This window comes from Giraffa tippelskirchi, chromosome 7, assembly GCF_054371585.1.
Source record: "Giraffa tippelskirchi isolate mGirTip1 chromosome 7, T2T-mGirTip1v1.2.pri, whole genome shotgun sequence".
NCBI lineage: Eukaryota > Metazoa > Chordata > Mammalia > Artiodactyla > Giraffidae > Giraffa > Giraffa tippelskirchi.
In genome coordinates, this window is record NC_137281.1 from 5,505,204 (window position 1) to 5,526,622 (window position 21,419).

Here is a 21,419-nt window from a genome sequence, read left to right on the forward strand (position 1 = left end):
TTACTTTCCTTCATTTATTCGACATAGTAGAACAAATGAAGTATATCTGTTGGGTTAACATCAGATTATTCCTCTGTACCAATGCATATATCTAACTGGATGAGGACATTATGTCCTTCCCGTCTCCGCATTCATACGATTTCTTATGGTGTATCCTTTTCAGCCACTGTCTGAGCTAGAAATTTTTGCTCAACCCTTCTCCCCAGACAATGTGTTTTGTTTTTTCCTACTAGTTTCCGGTGACATAAAATAAAATGTAATTGACCACGGAAGGCACAACCACATTCACTGAGTTCATAAGGGTCCTCTCCTGGGCCAGCCCCCTGTTGTCTCCGGCGGGTGGCCAGCGGGTCACAGGCTGTCCCACTAAGACCATGTTCCTGTCAGCCAGGAGCCCACTGATGCCGACTGGCGACTGAGGAGCCAGAGGAGGCAGGTGCATTGTCACTGTGTTGAGGCTTTTCTCCTGGAGGACGACACTGCTCTGGGGGGTCCTTGCTGAGGGAGGGTCTTCCTTGACCGAGTGAGTTTTCAGGTGTTTATTGAGGACCGACTTTCCTCTGAATGATTTCCCGCACTTGCTGCATCTGTAGGGTTTCTCCCCCGTGTGGATCCTCTGGTGTATCACGAGCTGTGGCTTCTCGATAAAGCCCTTCCCACAGTGGCTGCATTCAAAGGGCTTCTCTCCCGTGTGAGTCCTCTGGTGCTTGATGAGACCCATTTTCTGGGAAAGCGTCTTCCCACACTCGCCACACACAAAGGGACTCGTGCCAGTGTGAATCCGCTGGTGTGCCGTGAGACACGTCTTCTGGCTGAAGCCTTTCCCACACTCGCTGCACGTGTAAGGTTTCTCGCCCGTGTGGATCCGCAGATGGACCATGAGGTTTCCCTTCTGGATGAAGCCCTTGCCACACGCGCTGCAAATAAATGGCTTCTCTCCCGTGTGGGTTTTCTGGTGCACATTGAGACCTGATTTTTTGAGGAAGGCTTTGCCACATTCAGCGCACTCATATGGTTTGTCCCCTATGTGCATCCTCTGGTGCTCAGTGAGCTGGAACTTTCTGAAGAAGGCTTTCCCACAGAGGTCACATCGATGGGGCTTCTCTCCTGTGTGAAGATTCTGGTGATCAGCAAGCCAGGACTTCTTGACAAATGCTTTCCCACATTCACTGCACACGTGAGCCTTCTTCATTTGTTTAGTGTGCTGATGCTCCATGAGTTGGGACTTAGTGCTGAGGAGTTCAGGATGAAATGGTTCCCTGTCAGCATGGGGGCAGGATTTCCCATCTGCAGGAGGCTCAGCGGGGCTCTTTATTTCACAGTTCGGGCTCTCGGGGAGTAAACTTGAATTTGATGTCACACTTCTTCTATGCAAGTCAAACACATCATGATTGTGCCCGAACAGAGTTTTGCTCTGATGATCAGAACTGTCAAGTGGGTTCTGTGCAAGCCATGGTTCTAGTCTCTTCTCCACTCTCTTATTTTGTAAGTGTTCCAGCAGGTGGCCATCAACTTTCCAGACTTCTAGGAAAGAAAAGAAGAATGAATTCCTCCATCTTTTAGATCTGGAATAAAAGGTTTTGGTTTTTTTTTTGCCTTGTGGCATGTGAGATCTTGGGGCTTCCCTGATGGCTCAGACGGTTAAGAATCTACCTGCAATGCAGGAGACACCAGTGTGATCCCTGAGTTGGGAAGATCTGGAAAAGCAAATGAGAGCCAACTCAAGTATTCTTGCCAGGAGAATCCCATAGACAGAGGAGCCTGGCAGGCTGCAGTCCATGGGGTCGCCAAGAGTTGGTCAGGACTGAGCGACTAACACAGACACACACACACACACACACACACACACACACACACACGGGATCTTAGTTCCCCAACCAGAGATCAAACCTGCACCTCTGCAGTGGAAGTGCACAGTCCTAACCCATGGATGACCAGGGGAGTCCCAGAATAAAGGTATTTTTAAAAATACTTCGATGTGAGGTGTCTTTTTAGTGATGAGCCTGTGGTACGAGTGTAAATAAAACTGCATGTTTAATATCCTTCATACACTGGGGGGAAAAAAAAGAGTCATAATGAATAAAGACAGATTTGGTTACTTTCTAAATACTGTAAAATACGAGCAATGTCCTGTGAGCAGGAGACTGCAGGCTGCAAGGCCACCTCATCTACATTGTGACGGATGGACTCATTCAGTCCACAGATCCTGACTGATGACCACGGTGGACCAGGAATGGTGCTAGTGTTGGGGAGTCACAAACTTACTCCTCAGGTGCGTGGAGCCTATGCTGTAGTGGGGGTCAAACCACTTCACAGGGCAGAGACAGAACATGAGGAAAACAGCTGCAAGCTGTGAAAACTGGTGGGAAGGAGCAGTGGAGAGGGAGAGGGGTGGAGGAAATCCAGGATCAGTTTGGAGGAAGACAGGCCTCCCCATGGATCCAGCACTGGGGTTGCCAGGAGAGGGAATGAAGAAAATGACACAGCGACTTCCCCGGTGGTTTAGCAGTTAAGACTCTGCGCCTCCAGTACAGGGGCTCGGATTCAATCCACAGTGTGTTAGTTGCTCAGTCATGTCCATGACTCTTTGTGACCCCATGGACTGTAGCCCGCCAGGCTTCTCTGTCCATAGAGTTCTCCAGGCAAGATATGGGAGTGGGTAGCCATTTCCTTCTCCAGGGGATCATTCCTACCCAGGGATCAAACCTGGGTCTCCAGCATCAGAAGCAGATTCCTTACCATCTGAGTAAGATCCCATATGTCATACGGCAAAAAAATCTTTTTAAAAAGGAAAAATATATATAAAGAAAATGACACAGTAGAGAACTGCAACCACATCTAAGTTACATCCTGCACCCCAGAGAGCTGCTCCCTTTCCTAAAAGAGGAGCCCCAGCTTTCACTGGTCCATGACGCAATTTAATTACATCACAGTCCTTTTCACCCCCTAGTCCTATTATTTATTTTAAATTTTGATTAAATTGATGTCTCATCCTCTTAGAACAAAAGCTCTCAGGCTATTAAGTTTTCCCAGCTGCTGCAACATTCCAGTTTACAATAGATTATCCAAAAAATTCATGCAGGAAGGAATCAAGGAAGCAGTCCCACATGTGAAACAGACAGGGAGGTTTAGGAATAAGAAATCTCTGGGAATAAGATGATCTGTCATGACGATCACAGAAAGGAAAATTTTTATGTCATAACAGGACCTGGGACTTAATGTTATCAGGATATGAGGGGAAAGAAATGAAAGCCTTCAGGAAGTGAATACAATGTTAAGGTCTACAACAAATGAGAAGAAAGTTCAAAACTAGTACATACAGAAAGGAATTAACTGAAAGTAGGCAAGAGTTAGGGCTTCTCAGGTGGCTTTAGTGGTAAAGAATCCACCTGCCAATTCAGAAGATATAAGTGACGCAGGTTCAACCCCTGGGTTGGGAAGAACCCTGGAGAAGTGAATGGCTAACTCAATCCAGTATCTTGCATGGGGGAGCATAACATCAGGAGAGAGATGCACAGAGTCTCCAACCCCCTCGCAGCTGTGGCTCTTCTCTGACAGTGTCATTTCCACGGCCTGTCCCCTGGCTGGTCTCTCACTCACCTGCACGGGCTCGACAGTGGATTTCATCATCCATCATCCATGGTTCTCCTTGATCCAATTTCGACAGTACCTCTGGTGTGCATGCTTGAAAACCTGTTCATGGGAAATGACAGACATTTAGGCCCAGTGAGTTCGCCCTGGGGTCTGTGAAGACAGCAGAATGCTACATGTGAGGCCAAAACAATTTCACAACCTACAGAGTCAAGGCTTTTCTCGCAGGGGAAGAGAGAATACACCCACTTCTCTTGGGCCAGAGAGGACACTGAGCATCACAGACACTCCAGAGCTTTCAGAAGCTGAGAAAGGAAAGGCCACTGACTGGGAACCTGGTCAGTGACCCAGGGGAGCCGTCCTCACCTGCAGACAGCAGGTTGCTGTAGTTCTCCAGCATCACATCCCAGTATAGGGCCTTCTGAACAGGGGCCAGGAGCCGCCACTCCTCCCACGTGAACTCCACGGCCACATCGTCAAATGTGAGGGGTTCCTGTAATAAGAGAGGTGTGTAATGATGATGTCATCTTGATGATATGGAAGAAATGTTCAAAGAAACTGCTATTTCCACTTTACAAGCTGCACTGAGATATCCAGTAGGGTTTTTATTTTAATGTATCATTAAAGAAGCAAATGCCTAATACAACGTTCTCTAACTGTGTAGTCAGCCATCCAACTGGAACTTTCTATAGTATGCAGAACTAAATTTTCTTATTAAGCGAGAAACATTACATTCTCACACATATGTGTGTGTGTATATAAACAGGAAAAGATATACAAATTTATACTTTATAGAATAATGAAAGTGATTTTTTACAGATTTCTACAAACCCACTGGGGAACAAAGGAAAGAATAAAACAAACCAGGAGTCACCTGGGCCTGGATCATTTTCTCCTGCTCTCTGAAACCACCCGGCAACCGGAGGGTCTGTCGTGTGTCTCCTGGATCTGCTCCCAATTTCTGTTCTGAAACGTGTCTTCAACCAAGCATATCCCAGGAAAATGCTGCTACCAAATCCTGTAACTTCTTCCTCCTTCAACTGATTCTTTTGCTCCTGGGGACTCAGGACCTTGGGTGGAGGAGAAAATTCAAGCTGAGGGTACATTTCCTCTGGGCTCGGATGCTATCGCTGCTCCTGGGTGCTCACCTTAGCCCAAGACCCACAGCATTGCTGAGTGTCCCTTCATTTGCTGGCCCAGAAGAGTTTATACCTCTGGCCAAGAAGTCTAAGCTTCTCACTGTGCTGGTGATATATTCTTTTATCCTGTGAACTTGAAGTGGTGTGACTGTCAAAGGAGATGAGGGAATCGCGATCCATCCCAGCCGCAGGCCTCAGGGGCATGAGAATCACAAGTGGCTCAGTTATACAAAAGGGACCACATGGGAGGAGAGGCGCTGGGTGCTGTGTCCTTTAAGTCGTGTGCACTCAGGGACCTCGTCAAATGTTTTTATCCGCCCCGTGAGCACACGCACTCATTTTGAAAACCAATGCACTGGTCAAACCAGAAACGCTTTCTTATAAGCGATAATGGTAATATCTTAGGAGGTTTCAAATACATAAAAATTAAAATACAAAATAATCATACATAATTAAAGTTGAAGTGCTCTAAGACTACTATATTGTCAGAAGAAAGCACAAAAGTACAAATTAACATAAGAATTTGACAAACAAAAATTATACATGGTACATACTCTTCAGTGTCATAATGCACACTAACAATTCTCTTAAAGCACACAGATTGTGGTGCTATCAGAAGAGGGAAATGTAATAACAAGAAACTCATCCACAACAAGGTGCGGTTCTGACACCAATTTGATACGTAGTTCTTTTTTAACACATCACGAAGCAATTCTACAACACCGGCTGGATGTCCTACACTTCAGCTCAATTCTGCCGCTATGAACCTGAAGATAATATCAACTGCATGAGTTACAGACTCAGTCCTATGAGACTGTCCCCCACCTCCTGCTTCATGTGCAAACACAAGTCCAGGTTGTCACCTGTGCTTCTGAGCAACTGGCCACTGATCCCAGGTTCCAATGACCCCTTCCTTGGGCTGATTAATCTGCTACAGCAGGGAATTCTCTGGTGGTCCAGTGGTTAGGACTCCATGCTTCTACTGCAGGGGGCATGGGTTTGATCCCTCGTTGGGGGACTATGATCCCACATGCTGCGTGGCACGGCCAAACACAAAACAAACATAAACAAAACCAAGACCAAAAACAAAACAAAAAAAATATGCTAGAACACCTCACAAAACTCGGAGAAACATTTTAGGTTCTATATTTATTTATAAAAAGATGTAACTCAGGAACAGGCAGATGGAAGAGGTGCCCAGGACAGGGTATGTGTGGAAGGGCGAAGAGTGCCCCCTACAGGAGGGTCACTCTCCCTGCATCTCCACATGTTCAAACCAGAAGTAACTTCACTCTGAAGAATACATCTAAGAAATAACATCACTCCAAAAATCTGGGGCATCCCTCCAAAAATCTGGGTTGAACCAGAGGACGCTGTCATGAATTTCCATAGTAACATTAGTCATAATAAACCGAAAAGTAAACAACACACATTTCATAAATAGTCAGAAAATCATACATTCAAACAATAGAATAATATTGGAAAAGTATAGTCTTTGCTCAGCTTCAAGCTAAGAATGCCTTTTACATTTCTCAAGGACTATAAAACAAAAATAAAGAAGTATACATGAGAGAATGGTGGCATGAAAACCCCAAAATATTTACTATGTGGATATTTAATATTTGCCTGACCCTGTTACACAGGGGGGAAAAAAAGTACGCCTATGTGAAAATACATGAATGATTCTCACAAATATTGAACCTGACCTTTAAAAAAAAATGCATGATGTGAAGAAAACTCTAATTTGAAAAGATACAGGCATCTCAATGTTCAGAGCAGAACTAACTTACAATAGCCAAGACACAGATGCAACCCAAGTGTCCTTCAACAGATGAACAGAAAAAGAAGATGTGCTGTATACATATACACTGTTGAAAATAGGAAAAACTAAATAAACTATAATGATGAGAAATGAATAATTATAACCCATAAGGAAAAATGCAAAAGAATAAGTTAACGTTAGAAAATTGGGCCGGTATTTTTCAGCAATATCATTATCAACATGAAATGATACTTATTTGGAAGAAAAAATGCTCCCTCAGGAACCCCAAAGCACATCTACATACATAGCTGGTCAGAAATGCCCAAGCTCATTTCTTAGTACTAAGTCAATCACTAGCAATGGGAACTTGAAATACATGATTGACTAAGAGCAGCCAGGACTTGCCAATAAACTGGGATATGGGTGGCCTTGCCAGAGGTCACCTTGCCAGATGATTAAACAAAAAGAAGATTCTGTTAGCAAATAACAGAGTGTTCATGTATGTCAGGGAGGTAAGTAACGGTGCTGTTGCTATATGCCGATATGAGGAGGTGAGTGCAGGTGTTGATAAATATTTTCTGCGAAAAAGAACAGATAGATTTTCAAATTTGCAGGCCAAAATGTCTGTGATGACTATATTCTCCTTTTGCTGTGTGAAAGCAGCACAGGCGGTACAAAACAGATTGCTGGTTCAGTCTCTCGTTCTGTAGTCAACTTCCCAACTAAAAGCTAAACAAGGTCCTACAGTGTAGCACAGGGAACTATATTCAATGCCCTGTCATGAATCACAATGGAAATTATTATCAAGGAGAATATATATATACATATCTATATATATGTAACGGAATCACCTTGCTGTACAGTAGAAATTAACATACCATTGTAAATCAACTATACTTCAGCAAATTTAAAAAGAAAAACACACACAAAAAAAAGCTAAAATACAGATGGTTTGGAACTACTGCCCTGGGATGTACAGTCTTCTGTTGCACCAGCAGAAACTGGAACCTCAGCGTAACTACCAAAGCAACCATCCTTGGCGTCCAAATCTTCAGCCGTCACACACCTCTCTGTACCAGACACTGACTACACTACGCACTTCCTTATTAACCCTAAACCTGGGCCAGACACCCTCATGTGATGATCCAGCCCCCACCACCACTGAGCCCCGAATTAAATCCCCAACCTGAATCCGACACTGCGATCGTTGTCAACGCCACTGAAGAGGAAAAGTTAAAATTTTACATAACCTCCTGCTTGTTCTGCCTCTGCTTGAGCCTTGCAAAGTCTAAATCACAGGTCAGGTAGTCTCAGAAAGTGGGGACTTACAATACTAGGAACCGGAGCTTATCTCACTCACCCTTGTCCTGCTCTTTGCAACTGCCCGGCCCCTGCAATCCTGCTTCATCATGCCTGTCCCTGTAAAGGTCAGGCATCCCCCTCCCCGTCTTGACCGCTGTTTCCGTGCGCAAAACCCCTCAGTTTAAGCCACCCTATTAGCAGCTAGTGTTGCCCATTATAGTCTGTCTATAAAAACTCTATAAACCCTTTGTTTATGTCTCAGAGCTTGGAGCGTTACCTCCTCTGGGCCCACCTGCTTAATAAACCTGAGTTCTCCAACTCTTCGAGTGCGGTGCTTGGCTTCTCGCTTCCTGGTTTCTGCAGCACGTGTCCACCCCGCAAGCCGAGTGATCTACAGAATCCCCGGCCCGGACAACTGGAAGAAGAGCACTGATCTCTACAGAATCTAATTACACTGATTCACAGGACACTCCTCCAGTCCAAACCACAGACAAACTCCACGTCTGGTTCTCCACAAATCCAGCACCCACCGGGTTCCCCTTAAATATAACCATCTCGGCATTTCTACCCTCCCCCTCTGCCCTCTGGCAGTAATCTCATGGGTCCAGACGGCACCAAGTCCACGAATCACCCTGGGCGAAACAATACCACCACTGTAACAACAACAAAAAATTCCAGGGACAAAATTGCATACTAACTTGATTTTCCTCAGACTGACCAACCGCCTGAACACCATCGCGCTTCGGTGAACTGCTTTGACCTCCAGAACTGTCTACGGAAGCCGAGGTGGGTCTGGGGTGTGCAGGAGCTGAGGACCCGACTTCCGGTACGTCCTAGAGAAGCAATATGTCTGCGCCCAGCTCACCGAGGCCTCTTGGGAGCAGCCATGTTGGCACACCTGACGTACAGAATACACAGGGATACGTTTGTGCCCCAGAAGCTGGGGATGGCCTGGAGGGTGAGAAGTCACTGAAATTCTCTCATTTCCTGACATTTCGATTCTTGCAGAAAATAGGTACATTTTCAGTCTCAGGCTTCGCGAGACAAAACTGACGCAGATTAAGGTGCTTTCAAGCCTGCTAGGCAGGGAAGTAAAAGGCAACGGTGTATATTATCCACTTTGTATTTAAAAAAAAAAAAAAAAATCCAAACAGAAAGGGAAGAGTCAAGTCGTCCTATTGGCAGCGGAGATGCACTCCCAGAAAGGGAAAACAATACATCTGGTAAACTGACACCACGGAAAGCTTCTGGAGGGAAAATAGTTTGCAGGAAGCTGTTTTTTTAGAACATAAAACGATTTCCAGGAGCTGTAGAGTATGGGGCTGGCCATTAACAGGGAAAAGAGCAGCAGGGACTACCCAAGTTGTGACTGGGGTTGGGGGCTGGGGAAAAGGCCGCCAGAAGTGAGGCCATTAATGGTGTGGAGTCGATGGAAAAAGCTCGACTTGAATCCATCCCACCATCGTGTGAGGGTGGTGATGGGGCCAGTAACCCAAAATTTAGGGCAAAGAACGTCAAAATTAAGTGTGCATCAGGCCGTTGTTAAAAATGCGGGGTCCTCAACTGTAGCCCCAGAGGTTCTGGTTTCAGAGCTGGGGGACATGGCTAGGATATCTGCATTAAGTTTCTCAGAGAATCTGAGGCAGGAAGGCTGTCACATACAATCACTAGAAACAGTCCTGGAATAGTCTCTAGTTACCCATATTATGCGGAGAAGGCAATGGCACCCCACTCCAGTACTCTTGCCTGGAAAATCCCATGGACGGAGGAGCCTGGTAGGCTACAGCCCATGGGGTCGCTAAGAGTCGGACACGACTGAGCGACTTCACTTTCACTTTTCCCTTTCATGCACTGGAGAAGGACATGGCAACCCACTCCAGTATTCTTGCCTGGAGAATCCCAGGGACGGCAGAGCCTGGTGGGCTGCCGTCTATGGGGTCGCACAGAGTCGGACACGACTGAAGCGACTTAGCAGCAGCAGCAGCAACCTATATTATGATGCAGGACTCCCGTTAGTAGTTAAGTCTTAGCTCAAATTATACCCAGAAAAGCTTGGGATGGGGAACCTCCCTCATTATTACCAAAGCATTCATGCGTGTGTGCTATCTCACTTCAGTTGTGTCTGAGTCTTTGCCACCCGGGTGGACTGTAGCCCGCCAGGCTCCTCTGTCCATGGGATACTCCAGGCAAGAATACTATTGTAGTTTGCTGCTCTCCTCCAAGGGAAATTCCCAACTCAGGGATTGAACCTGGGCCTCCTGCATAGCAGTAGATTTTTTACTATCTGAGCCACCAGGGAATCATGTATATGTATAACTGAATCCTTTGCTGTACACTGGAAACTAACACAGCATTGTAAATCAACCATATTCCAATAAAATTAAAATATTAAAAACAAAATAGAATGGTATTAAGAAGTGGGGCATTTAAGAGGTGAATGGGCCCAAAGGGTGGAGCCCTCATGATTGGGAATGGTGCCTGTATAGAAGAGAACCCACCCCCACTTTGCGCTTTCCCCCAAGGTGAGGATACAGTGGGATGACCATCTTCTATGAACCAGGAGCCCTCATTAGATACCAAGTCTGTCTATGGCTGTAATACCCTGAATGTGCTGATCCCATTTGAGCTGAAAAGCTCAGAGGGTCAGGCCTGCTTAGTACTTGGATGGGAGATACTAAATCTGCAGGCACCTTAATCTGGGACTCTGTAGCTTCCAGAACTGTGAGAAATGAATTTCTGTTTCTATAAGCTACGCAGGTGATGGTCTTCTCTTATGGTAACTGGAAGGGACTAAGAAAATATATATTTCATTTAGTGTATGTATTTACATCCTCTTACTATTAACAGATTAGCTGATGTACTACTTAAAAATAATACAGTTACCTCAAAGCTCTCTCTGGGAGACCATGGGTTTTTTCATGGACTTAATCGCCACTGTATCCTCAGCTCCTAGGACAGGAACTAGTAAAAAGGGAAGTATTCAACAAATACTCAGTAAATGAACAAAATGACTCAATCTAAGACTCAAGCAAACTGGCTCGCTCTAAATCCCTCTGCATAATATAAAATTTCTTAGCATTTAAGGTAGACATCCCAGTTTTCAGTCAATCCTTCACCTTGCCTGGAGAAACAGAATTTATATATATATATATATATACACGTCCCATAGCCAACCAAACCAGTATTAGCCCTGTTTGTTCACAGGAACCTTCCACATACAAATTGTATGCTTAAAAACTTCACCTACTTATTTCTTCCAGTTAGTTGGACCCAGGCTTCCTGCATTCATTCAGCTGACACAACAGAGCAATTGATGTGTTTGTGTTTGAGTTAACATCAGATTATGCCTCAGTATCAATGCATATATTTAACTGGATGAGCATATCATGGGTTTCTGGTCTTAGCATTTATACAGTTAAACTTTTCAGCCACCACCTGACCTAGAAATTTTTGCTCAACAATTTCTAACTTTTACAGGTTGTATGTCCCGAGTTTTTTTCCTAGGGGTTTTCTGTGACACAAAATAAAACGTAATTGACCACCGAAGGCACAACCATGCTCACTGCGTTCTTAAGGGTTCTGTCCTCTGCAGACCCTCTGTCATCTCCTGCGGGTGCACACCTGCCCACAGGTGGTCCTGTTATGATGATGTTCCTATTGGCTAGGAGTTCACTGATGTTGACTGATGGCTGAAGGGCCACGGAAGGCACCTGCACAGCCACCAAGTTAACAAGGTTCTTCTCCCGCTTGGCATCACTTGTCTGTGAGGCAGGATTCTCCCCCATGAGTGCATCTCCGTGTTTCTCTCTTGTGTGTATTTTCTTATGTTTACCAAGGCAAGACATGTAGGCAAAAGCTTTCCCACACTCATTGCAGGTATAAGGTCTCTCTCCCGTGTGAGTCCTTTGATGGACAATGAGCTTTTGCTTTGTAGTGAAGGCTTTCCCACAGTCCCTGCATTCAAAGGGTTTCTCCCCTGTGTGAATTCTTTGATGTTTAATGAGACCTGACTTCTGGGAACAGGATTTTCCACACTCACTACACACGAAAGGAGTCTTTCCAGTATGAAATCTCTGATGGGCGATGAGGCAGGTCTTCTGGATGAAGCCTTTTCCACATTCACTGCATGTGTAAGGTTTCTCACCTGTGTGAATTCGCTGATGTACAATGAGATTTCCCTTCTGGATGAAGCCCTTTCCACAGTCACTGCAGATATACCGTTTCTCTCCAGTGTGGGTTTTCTGATGTATATTGAGCCGTGATTTCTTGAGGAAGGCTTTGCCACAATCAGTGCACTGGTAAGGTTTCTCTCCTGTGTGCGTTCTCTGATGTTCAGTGAGCATGAATTTTCTAGAGAATGCTTTGTCACAAAGATTACATCGATGGGGCTTCTCTCCTGTGTGAATTATCTGATGATCAGTGAGCCAAGACTTTTTGATGAAAGCTTTCCCACATTCACCACATACATGAGGCTTCTCTGTTTTTTTAGTTTTCTGATGCTCGTTGAATGGGGATTTGGAACTGATGGGTTTTTGGCTTTGGGGGAATTTAATTTCAGGATGAAACTCTTCACTGTCAGCATGGCGACAGGATTTCTCATCTCCAGTAAGCTCATTGGAACTCTTTATTTCATAGCTGAGGTTTTGAGAAAGTAAAGTTAAATTTGATTTCATACATTTTCCATGTAAGTCAAACACATCATGATGCTGCCTGAGCAGAAAATGAGTTATGCTTTGACGAACAGCATTTTCTAGTGGGTTCTGTTCATGCCATTGTTCTAGTCTCTTCTCCATGCTCTCATTTTGTAAGTACTCCAGCAGGTGGTCATCAAATTTCCAGACTTCTAGGAAAGAGAAGAAAAATGAATTTCCTAAAAATACCTTGATATGAGGAATCTTTCTGGGGATGTTCTTATAAGTATAAATAAAATTCTATGTTTAATGTTCCCTGCACATTGGAACAGTGCCACAAACCAGCCAAAAGGAAAAAGTAGCTAGTGTAAAACACAGGGTTGGATAATTCACAAGGAATAAATACAGATTTGAATATCTTCTAAACACTAGCCTTGCAGACATACAGAGACTGTAAAATACAAGCACTGTTCTGTGAGAAGGAGACCAAAGGTTGCAGGGCACCTCATCTACATTGTGACACAGGGACTCATCCAGTCCACAGATCCTGACTGCTGACCACGGTGGACCAGGAACGGTGCTCGTGTTGGGGAGTCATAAATACATTCTGCAAGTGCACAGAGCCTATGCTGTGGGGGGGATAAAACCACTTCACGGGGCAGAGACAGAACATGAGGGAAACAGCTACAGGCTGTGAAAACTGGTGGGAAGGAGCAATGGAGAGGGAGAGGGGTGGAGGAAATCTGGCTCAGTTTGGAGGAAGACAGGCCTCCCCACGGGTCCAGTGCTGTTGTTGGCATGAGGGGGATGAAGAGAATGAGACAGGGACTTCCCTAGCAGCTTAGCCATTAAGACTCTTCGCCTCCAGTACAGGGGGCTTGGGTTCAATCCCTGTGTGTTAGTCGCTCAGCCGAGTTCAACTCTTTTGCGACCCCATGGACTGGAGCCTGCCAGGTTCCTCTGACTATGGGATTCTTCAGGCCAGAATACTGGAGTGCATTTCCATTCCCTTCTGCAGAGGATCTTCCCAACCCAGGGATCGAACCCAGGTCTCCCTCATCGCAGGTGGATTCTTTACCATCTGAGTAAGATTCCACATGTCTTGCGGCAAATTTTTTTTTTAATTTTTTAAAAAAAGAAAGAAAATGACACAGCAGAGAACTGCAAGCGCATGTAAGCTACAATCTGCACCTCAGAGAGCTGCTCCCTTTCTTAAAAGAGGAGCCCCGGCTCACATTGGTCCATGACGCAACTTAATTTCATCACAGCACTTTTCACCACCTAGACATATTATTTATTATAAATTTGACAAATTCATGTCTCATTCTCTTAGAACAAAAGCTCTTGGTCTGTTTTTTCAGCTTCTGCGTTTGTGTGTGTGTTAGTTGCTCAGTCGTATCCAACTCTTTGCAACCCCACGGACTGCAGCCCAGCAAGCTCCTCTGTCCATGGAATTTCCCAGAGGATTGGAGTGGGTTGCCATTTCCTTCTCCAGGGGTCTTTCCAACCCAGGGATAGAACCTGGGTCTACTGCCTTGCAGGTGAATTCTTCCCCGTCTGAGTGGCTCAGACTGCTGTAACATTCCAGTTTACACTTCATTATCAAAAACATTCATAGAGGAAGGAATCAAGGAAGCTATTTCATGTATGGAACAGACTGGGAGGTTTAGGAAGATGAAAATCTCTGTGTGAATAAGATAATCTGTCATGACGATCACAGAAAGGAGAATTTTTTTTGTCCTCAAAGGGAATGTGGTTACCTGGTACTTAATGTTATCAGGATACCAGGGAAAAGAAACGAAAGCTTTCAGGAAACGAATGTGATGGTAAGGTCTACAACAAGTGAGAAGAAGTTTCAAAACTAGTAAATACACAAAGGAATTAACTGGAAGTAGGCAAGAATTATGATCGAGTTGAGGCTAGAACTAAGAATGCAATATGTTAACATAATTTTCTAGTTAAAAACTCATCCTGAATGGCTGAGCCCTTTACAGACAAGAGCTCTGCAGGTGGGGACAGTGGAAGTAATGTCTGAATGGCCAGGATGGTGGCTGCACAGGAGTAAGGGAGAAGCTAACTTGTAGGGTTTCCTGGGAGGGAAGATGAGCCACAACCAGGTAGTTAGTCGGAACTAAGGAGAGCTGCCATCGAGATGAGGAAATTGTACAGAACCAAGTCTGTGCTGGATCACACTGGGGAGGTATCAACTTGGGAGTTTTCTCCAGTGAGCCAAAGGAATTTTTTAGCTTGTTAGAAAGAAGAAAACTTGGACGGTCAAGAGATCATTGAGTAAGATGGAAAGCAAAACATTAGTAAAACCCCAGAGCGGAGAGAAGGCCCAGTGAAGACCAGTTTACTTTGGGGCCAGCATCCAATGGGATGGTTATGAGAAAGGAAATCAATATGAACAGTGAAGCAGGAAGGGGCAGTAGACGGCGGCAGACAGAGAGGAATTCAAAGTTTTCTCTGTGGAAGGCTTCACTGGGAGCTCAGTGGTAAAGAAACCACCTGCCAATGCAGGAGACATGAGTTTGATCCCTGATTCGGGAAAATCCCACATGCCGGGAGCAACAAAGCCCGTGTGCCACAGCTGTCGAGCCTGTCCTCCAGCACCTGGGAACTGCAACAACTGAAGCTCTTGAGCTCCAGAGCCTGTGTTCCAAAACAAGAGAAGTCACTGCAATGAGAAGCCTGTGCACCAAAACTAGGGAATAGCCCCCCTTTGCCGCAACTAGAGAAAAGTCAGCATGCAGCAACAAAGACAAAGCACAGCCAAAAATAAAAAAAATTTTTTTTAAAGTCTTCTCTGTGGCTAGAGGTCCTGGAAGGGGGAATTTCACAGAAAATGAGGTGGAAGAGTATGGAGAAGGAAAAGATATGAAAATGGTAGGGAAAAGAACACTAGGCAAACAAAACTCAAGATGGCAGTAAAATAAAGAAACAGAACCCAGAAGACACAGAATATTTCCTAAAAAGGGATATATTCTTCTCTAAACTCCTACAATACTTTGGCCACCTGATGCAAAGAACTGACTCATTTGAAAAGACCCTGATGCTGGGAAAGATTGAAGGCGGGAGGAGAAGGGGACAACAGAGGATGAGATAGTTGTATGACATCACCGACTCAATGTACATGAGTTTGAGTAAACTCCGGGAGTTGGTGATGGACAGGGAGGCCTGGCGTGCTGCAGTCCATGGGGTTGAAAAGTCGGACACGACTGAGCGACTGAATTGAACTGAAACTCCTACAAAGAAAAAGTTCTGACGCCAAGAGAGAAATGCAGGGAGGCAGTGTTCACCCATCCTCCAACCCCCTCGCAGCTGTGGCTCTTCTCTGACAGTGTCATTTCCACGGCCTGTCCCCTGGCTGGTCTCTCACTCACCTGAACGGGCTCGACAGTGGATTTCATCATCCATCATCCATGGTTCTCCTTGATCCAATTTCGACAGTACCTCTGGTGTGCGTGCTTGGAAACCTGTTCATGGGAAATGACAGACTATTTAGGCCCAGTGAGTTGGCCTTGGGGTCTGTGAAGACAGCAGAATGCCACATGTGAGGCCAAAACAATTTCACAACCTACAGAGTCAAGGCTTTTCTTGTGGGAGAAGAGAGAATACACCCACTTCTCTTGGGCCAGAGAGGATACTGAGCATCACAGACACTCCAGAGCTTTCAGAAGCTGAGAAAGGAAAGGCCACTAACTGGGATCCTGGTCAGTGACCCAGGGGAGCCGTCCTCACCCGCAGACAGCAGGTTGCTGTAGTTCTCCAGCATCACGTCCCGGTACAGGGCCTTCTGAACAGGGGCCAGGAGCTGCCACTCCTCCCACGTGAACTCCACGGCCACATCGTCAAATGTGAGGGGTTCCTGTAATAAGAGAGGTGTGTAATGATGATGTCATCTTGATGATATGAAAGAAAGGTTAAAAGAAACTGCTATTTCCACTTTACAAGCTGCACTGAGATATCCAGTAGGGTTTTTATTTTAATGTATCATTAAAGAAGCAAATGCCTAATACAACGTTCTCTAATTGTGTAGTCAGCCATCCATTCCTTTAACCAACTGGAACTTTCTATATAGTATGTAGAACTAAATCTTCTTATTAAGCTAGAAACACTACATTCTCACATATATGTGTGTGTATATATAAAACAGGAAAAGATATACAAATTTATACTTTATAGAATAATGAAAGTGATTTTTTACAGATTTCTACAAACCCACTGGGGAACAAAGGAAAGAATAAAACAAACCAGGAGTCACCTGGGCCTGAGTCATTCTCTCCTGCTCTCTGAAACCACCTGGCAACCGGAGGCTGTGTTGTGTGTCTCCTGGATCTGCTCCCAATTTCTGTTCTGAAACGTGTCTTCAACCAAGCATATCCCAGGAAAATGCTGCTCCCAGATCCTGCAGCTTCTTCCTCCTTCAACTTCCTCCTTCCTCCTTCTTTTGCTCCTGGGGACTCAGGACCTGGGGTGGAGGAGAAAATTCAAGCTGAGGGTACATTTCCTCTGGGCCCAGAGTCCATCGCTGCTCCTGGGTGCTCGTCTTAAGCCAATGCCCACAGCATTGCCGAGTGTCCCTTTATTGGTAGCCCCCGAAGATTTTATACTTCTGGCCAAAAAAACCTAAGCTTCTGACTGTGACGGAGGTAGTGTTCCTTTGTTCCATGAATTTGAAGGGGGGTGACTGTCAAACGAGATGAGGGACAAGAGAGTCACCCAGCAGCAGGCCTCAGGAGCAGGAGAACTGCAGGCAATTCAGTCACACAAAAGGGACCACATGGGAGGAGAGGTGCTGGGCACTGTGTCCTTTAAACCATGTGCGGTCAGGAACCTACTCAAGAATTCTTATACATCCCGTGACTACACGCACTTGATTTTGAAAACCAACATTCTGCTCAAACCAGAAACGCTTTGGTATAAAAAATACTGGTAATATCTTAGAAGGTTTTAAATACATAAGAAATTAAAATACAAAATAATTGTACATAAATGAAGTTGAAGTGCTCTAAGACTACTATGTTGTCACAAGAAAGTATAAAAGTACTAATTCACATAAGAATCTGACAAACAAAAATTATATGTCGTACGTACTCTCCAGTGTCACAATGAACACTAACAACTCTCTTAAAACACAGTTTGTGGTGCTATCAGAAGAGGGAAATGTAATAACAAGAAACTCATCCACAACAAGGTGCAATTCTGACACCAATTTGATACATAGTTCTTTTTTAACACATCAGGAAGCAATTCTACAACACCGGCTGGATGTCCTACACTTCAACTCAATTCCTGCCACTATGTACCTGGAGATAATATCATATTTCATGAGTTAAAGGCTCAGTCCTATGAGACTGGCCTCTACCCTCTGCTTCATGTGCAAACACAAGTCCAGGTTGTCACCTGTGCTTCCAAGCAGCTGGCCACAGATCACAGTGTCCAGTGAGCCCCTGCTTGGGTTGATTCATTTGCTAAAGGAGGGAATTCTGTGGAGGTCCAGTGGTTAGGACTCCATGCTTCTACTGCAGGGGGCATGGGTTCCATCCCCGATCAGGGAACTAAGATCCCACATGCTATGTGGCACAGCCAAAAACAAAGCAAAACAAACAAAATCAGGACCAGAAACAAAACAAACAAAAATATGCTAGAACTCCCAGAACTCAGAGAAACATTTTAGGTATTACATTTACTTACAAAAAGATGTAACTCAGAACAGGCAGATGGAAGAGGTGCCCAGGACAGGGTAAATGTGAAAGGGTGAGGAGTGCCCCTGACAGGAGAGTCACTCTCCCTGCATCCCCACATGTTGACCAAGCCAGAAGCAACTTCACTCTGAAGAATACATCTAAAAAATACATCCCTCCAAAAATCTGGGGCCTCCCTCCAAAAATGTGGGTTGAACCAGAGGACACTGTCATGAATCTCCATAGTAACATTATTCATAATAAACCAAAACGCAAGCAACACAAATTTCATAAGTAGTCGGAAAATCATATATTCAAACAATAGAATGCTATGGAAAAACAACAGTCTTTGCTCAGCTTTCAAGCTAAGAATGCCTTTTACATCTTTCAAGGACTATAAACCAAAAATAAAGAAGTATATATGAGAGAACGGTGGCATGCAAACCACAAAATATTTACTATGTGGATATTTATATATTTGCCTGACTTTGTTACACAGGGGGGAAAAAAGTACACCTATGTGCAAAAACATGAATAATTCTCACAAATATTGAACCTGACATTAAAAAAATGCATGATGTGAAGAAAACTCTAATTTGAAAAGATACAGGCATCCCAATTTCACAGGAGAACTAACTTACAATAGCTAAGACACAGATGCAAGCCAAGTGTCCATCAATAGATGAACAGATAAGGAAGATGTGGTATATACATATATACAGTTGAAAACAGGCAAAACTAAATAAACTATAATGAGGAGGAATGAATAACTACAACACCATAAAGAAAACCTGAAGGAATAAGTTAATATTAGAAAACTGGGCCAAAATTTTTCAACAATATCATTATCAACATGAAAAAAGAGATTCAAGGCCTTACTTCTTTAAAAGAAAAAATGCTCCCCTAGAAACCCCAAAGCACATTTCTACATACATAGCTGGTTAGAACCACCTCATATACATAAGCTCTTTTCTTAGTACTAACTCAATCACTAGCAATGGAAACTCAAACCACATGATTGACTAAGACCAGTCAGGACTTTCCAATAAGGGATATGGGTGACCTTGGGGTAAGGGTGCCAGAAGGCACCTTGCCAGATAATTAAACAAAATGAAGATTCTGTTAGCAAAGGACAAAGTTTTCATGTATGTCAGGGAGGTAAGTAACTGTGTGTGTTAGTTGCTCAGTCGTGTCCTACTCTTTGCATCCCATGGACTGTAGCCTGCCAGGCTCCTCTGTCCATGGAATTCTCCTGGCAAGAATACTGGAGCAGATTGCCATTTCCTTCTCCAAAGTAATGGTGTTGTTGCAATATATCGTTATTAGGAGATGAGTGCAAGTGTTGACAAATATTTTCTGCAAAAAGTACAGACACGGATTTTCAAATTTGCAGGCCAAAATGTCTCTGTCACGACTATACTGTGCCTTTGCTGTGCGAAAGCCACACAGACGATATAAGACAGATTGGCATTGCTGGTTCAGTCTCTCGTTCCATAGTCAACTTCTCGAATAAAAGCTAAATACCAGGATAACCAAGGTCCTACAGTATAGCACAGGAAACTATATTCAATGTCCTGTCATAAATAATAATGGAAAAGAATATTAAAGAGATATAATGCATAGATATACATATATATATAACCGAATCACCTTGCTATACAGTAGAAATTCACAATGTTGTAAACCAATTATACTTCAATAAATTTAAAAAGAAAACCACACATACACAAAAGATAAAATACAGGTGGTTTGGAACTATTGCCCTGGGATGTACGGTCTTCAGTCGCTTTCTTATTAACCCGAAACCTGGTACAGACACCCTCATGTTATGACCCAGGCACCCCCCCCATCACTGAGCCCCGAATTAAATCCCCGATCTGAATCCGACACTGCGATTGTCGTCAGTGCCACCTGTACACCCTGCAAGCGGAGTGATCCACAGAACCCCAAGCCCTGACAACTGGAAAAAGAGCATTGATCTCTACAGAAGCTAATCACGCTGACCCCCAGGACACCCCCAACGCAAACCACAGACAAACTTCGCCTCTGGTTCCCAAATCCAGTACCCACCTGGGTCCCCTTAAATATAACCGCCTCGGCACTTCTGCCGTATGCCTCTGCCCTCTAGCGATAATCCCAGTGGTCCAGACGGCGCCAAGTCCACGTATCACCCTGGGCGAAACAATACCATTACTGTGACGACAAAAAAAGAAACAGAGAAAATCCAGGGACAAAGATCACACACTAAACAGATTTTCCCCAGACCGACGGGAAACCTAAACGTCCTCCTACTTCGGTGAACTGCTTTGACGTCTAGACCTGTCTACGGATGCCGAGGTGGATCTGGGCTGTCAGTGAAGCTAACGAACCAACTTCCGTTACGTCCTAGACAGGCAATATGTCTGCCCATATCACAACGGCCCACCAAGGGGGCGGCCATGTTGTCACACCTGACGTACGGAAAGTCCAGGGATGGATTTGGAGGCCAGGAGCTGGGATGGCCTGGAGGGTGAGGAGCCACTGAAATTCTCTTATTTCTTCACATTTCGACTCTTGCAGAAAATAGGTACTTTTCAGCCTCAAGCTTCAGAATAATGCCGGCTAAGGTTCTTTCAGAAGGCTAGTCATGGAAGTAAATACGGCCTCAGCATATATTAGCCGTATTTTGTATAAACTTTTGTATAAATTGTATAAATTTTTGTATGTTATATACAATTATACATATATATACAATTATAGACAATATACAATATTGTATAAATTATATACGTAAATTGTATAACTTTTTGTATAAATCCGTATTTTTATACTTTGTATGAAAAAAAAAAAAATTCCAGAGAGGTAGTTTATTGTTTGGTTTGGCAGCGAAGAACACACTCCCAGAAAGGGAAAATAAAATATACCTGGTAAACGGACTCCAAGGAGAGCTTCCAGAGGGAAAATAGCTTTCAGGAGGCTGATTTTAAGAAGAAAAAAAGATTTCCAGAAATTGCTACAGTATCAGTTCAGTTCAGTCGCTCAGTCGTGTCCGACTCTCTGCGACCCCATGAATTGCAGCACGCCAGGCCTCCCTGTCCATCACCAACTCCCGGAGTCTATCCAAACCCATGTTCATCGAGTCGGTGAAGCCATCCAACCATCTCATCCTCTGTCGTCCCCTTCTCCTCCCGCCCCCAATCCTACCCAGCATCAGGGTCTTTTCCAATGAGTCAACCCTTCGCATGAGGTGGCCAAAGTATTGGAGTTTCAGCTTCAACATCAGACCTTCCAATGAACACCCAGGATTGATCTCTTTTAGGATGGATTG

General features: G+C 44.4%; 2 protein-coding genes and 1 long non-coding RNA gene across 11 annotated transcripts in view; 1 reads left to right on the plus strand and 2 right to left on the minus strand.

Annotated features, from left to right (window-relative positions):
* Positions 1-8,568, minus strand: LOC145515127 (zinc finger protein 350). Of its 2 annotated transcripts, XM_081514796.1 has the most exons (6): positions 8,493-8,568; positions 5,594-5,763; positions 4,466-5,497; positions 3,958-4,084; positions 3,601-3,693; positions 1-1,524 (listed from the first exon to the last, which is right to left on the minus strand). In XM_081514796.1, exons 3-6 carry the CDS (start codon positions 4,478-4,480, stop codon positions 230-232), a joined length of 1,530 nt encoding a protein of 509 aa, XP_081370922.1. In that variant the 5' UTR covers positions 4,481-5,497; positions 5,594-5,763; positions 8,493-8,568; the 3' UTR covers positions 1-229. The 2 variants fall into 2 exon arrangements, with proteins under 2 accessions (XP_081370922.1, XP_081370923.1); XM_081514797.1 differs by lacking the exon at positions 5,594-5,763 and having other exon boundaries at positions 1-1,521; positions 4,466-4,661.
* Positions 4,467-21,419, minus strand: part of LOC145515120 (zinc finger protein 350-like) — a 23,361-nt gene continuing 6,408 nt past the window's right edge. Inside the window, exons 1-6 of one of the 7 annotated variants that reach the window (XM_081514783.1) lie at positions 20,183-20,427; positions 16,690-16,896; positions 16,167-16,293; positions 15,809-15,901; positions 11,416-12,637; positions 4,467-4,661 (exon numbers count right to left, since the gene is read on the minus strand). In XM_081514783.1, the coding sequence (XP_081370909.1) occupies positions 4,655-4,661; positions 11,416-12,637; positions 15,809-15,901; positions 16,167-16,293; positions 16,690-16,704 (1,464 nt within the window). In that variant the 5' untranslated portion in view covers positions 16,705-16,896; positions 20,183-20,427 and the 3' untranslated portion in view covers positions 4,467-4,654. Of the gene's footprint in view, positions 4,662-5,593; positions 5,764-10,677; positions 10,756-11,140; positions 12,638-15,808; positions 15,902-16,166; positions 16,294-16,689; positions 16,897-20,182; positions 20,565-21,419 lie in introns of those variants that run through there. The other 6 variants (XM_081514781.1, XM_081514782.1, XM_081514778.1 and 3 more) reach the window with 6 other exon arrangements.
* The window catches only part of LOC145515199 (uncharacterized), a 9,784-nt gene continuing 8,774 nt past the window's right edge, over positions 20,410-21,419 (plus strand). Inside the window, exon 1 of one of the 2 annotated variants that reach the window (XR_014060744.1) lies at positions 20,410-20,678. This is a non-coding gene — a long non-coding RNA (uncharacterized LOC145515199). The remainder of the gene's footprint in view (positions 20,679-21,419) is intronic. The other variant, XR_014060745.1, reaches the window with a different exon arrangement.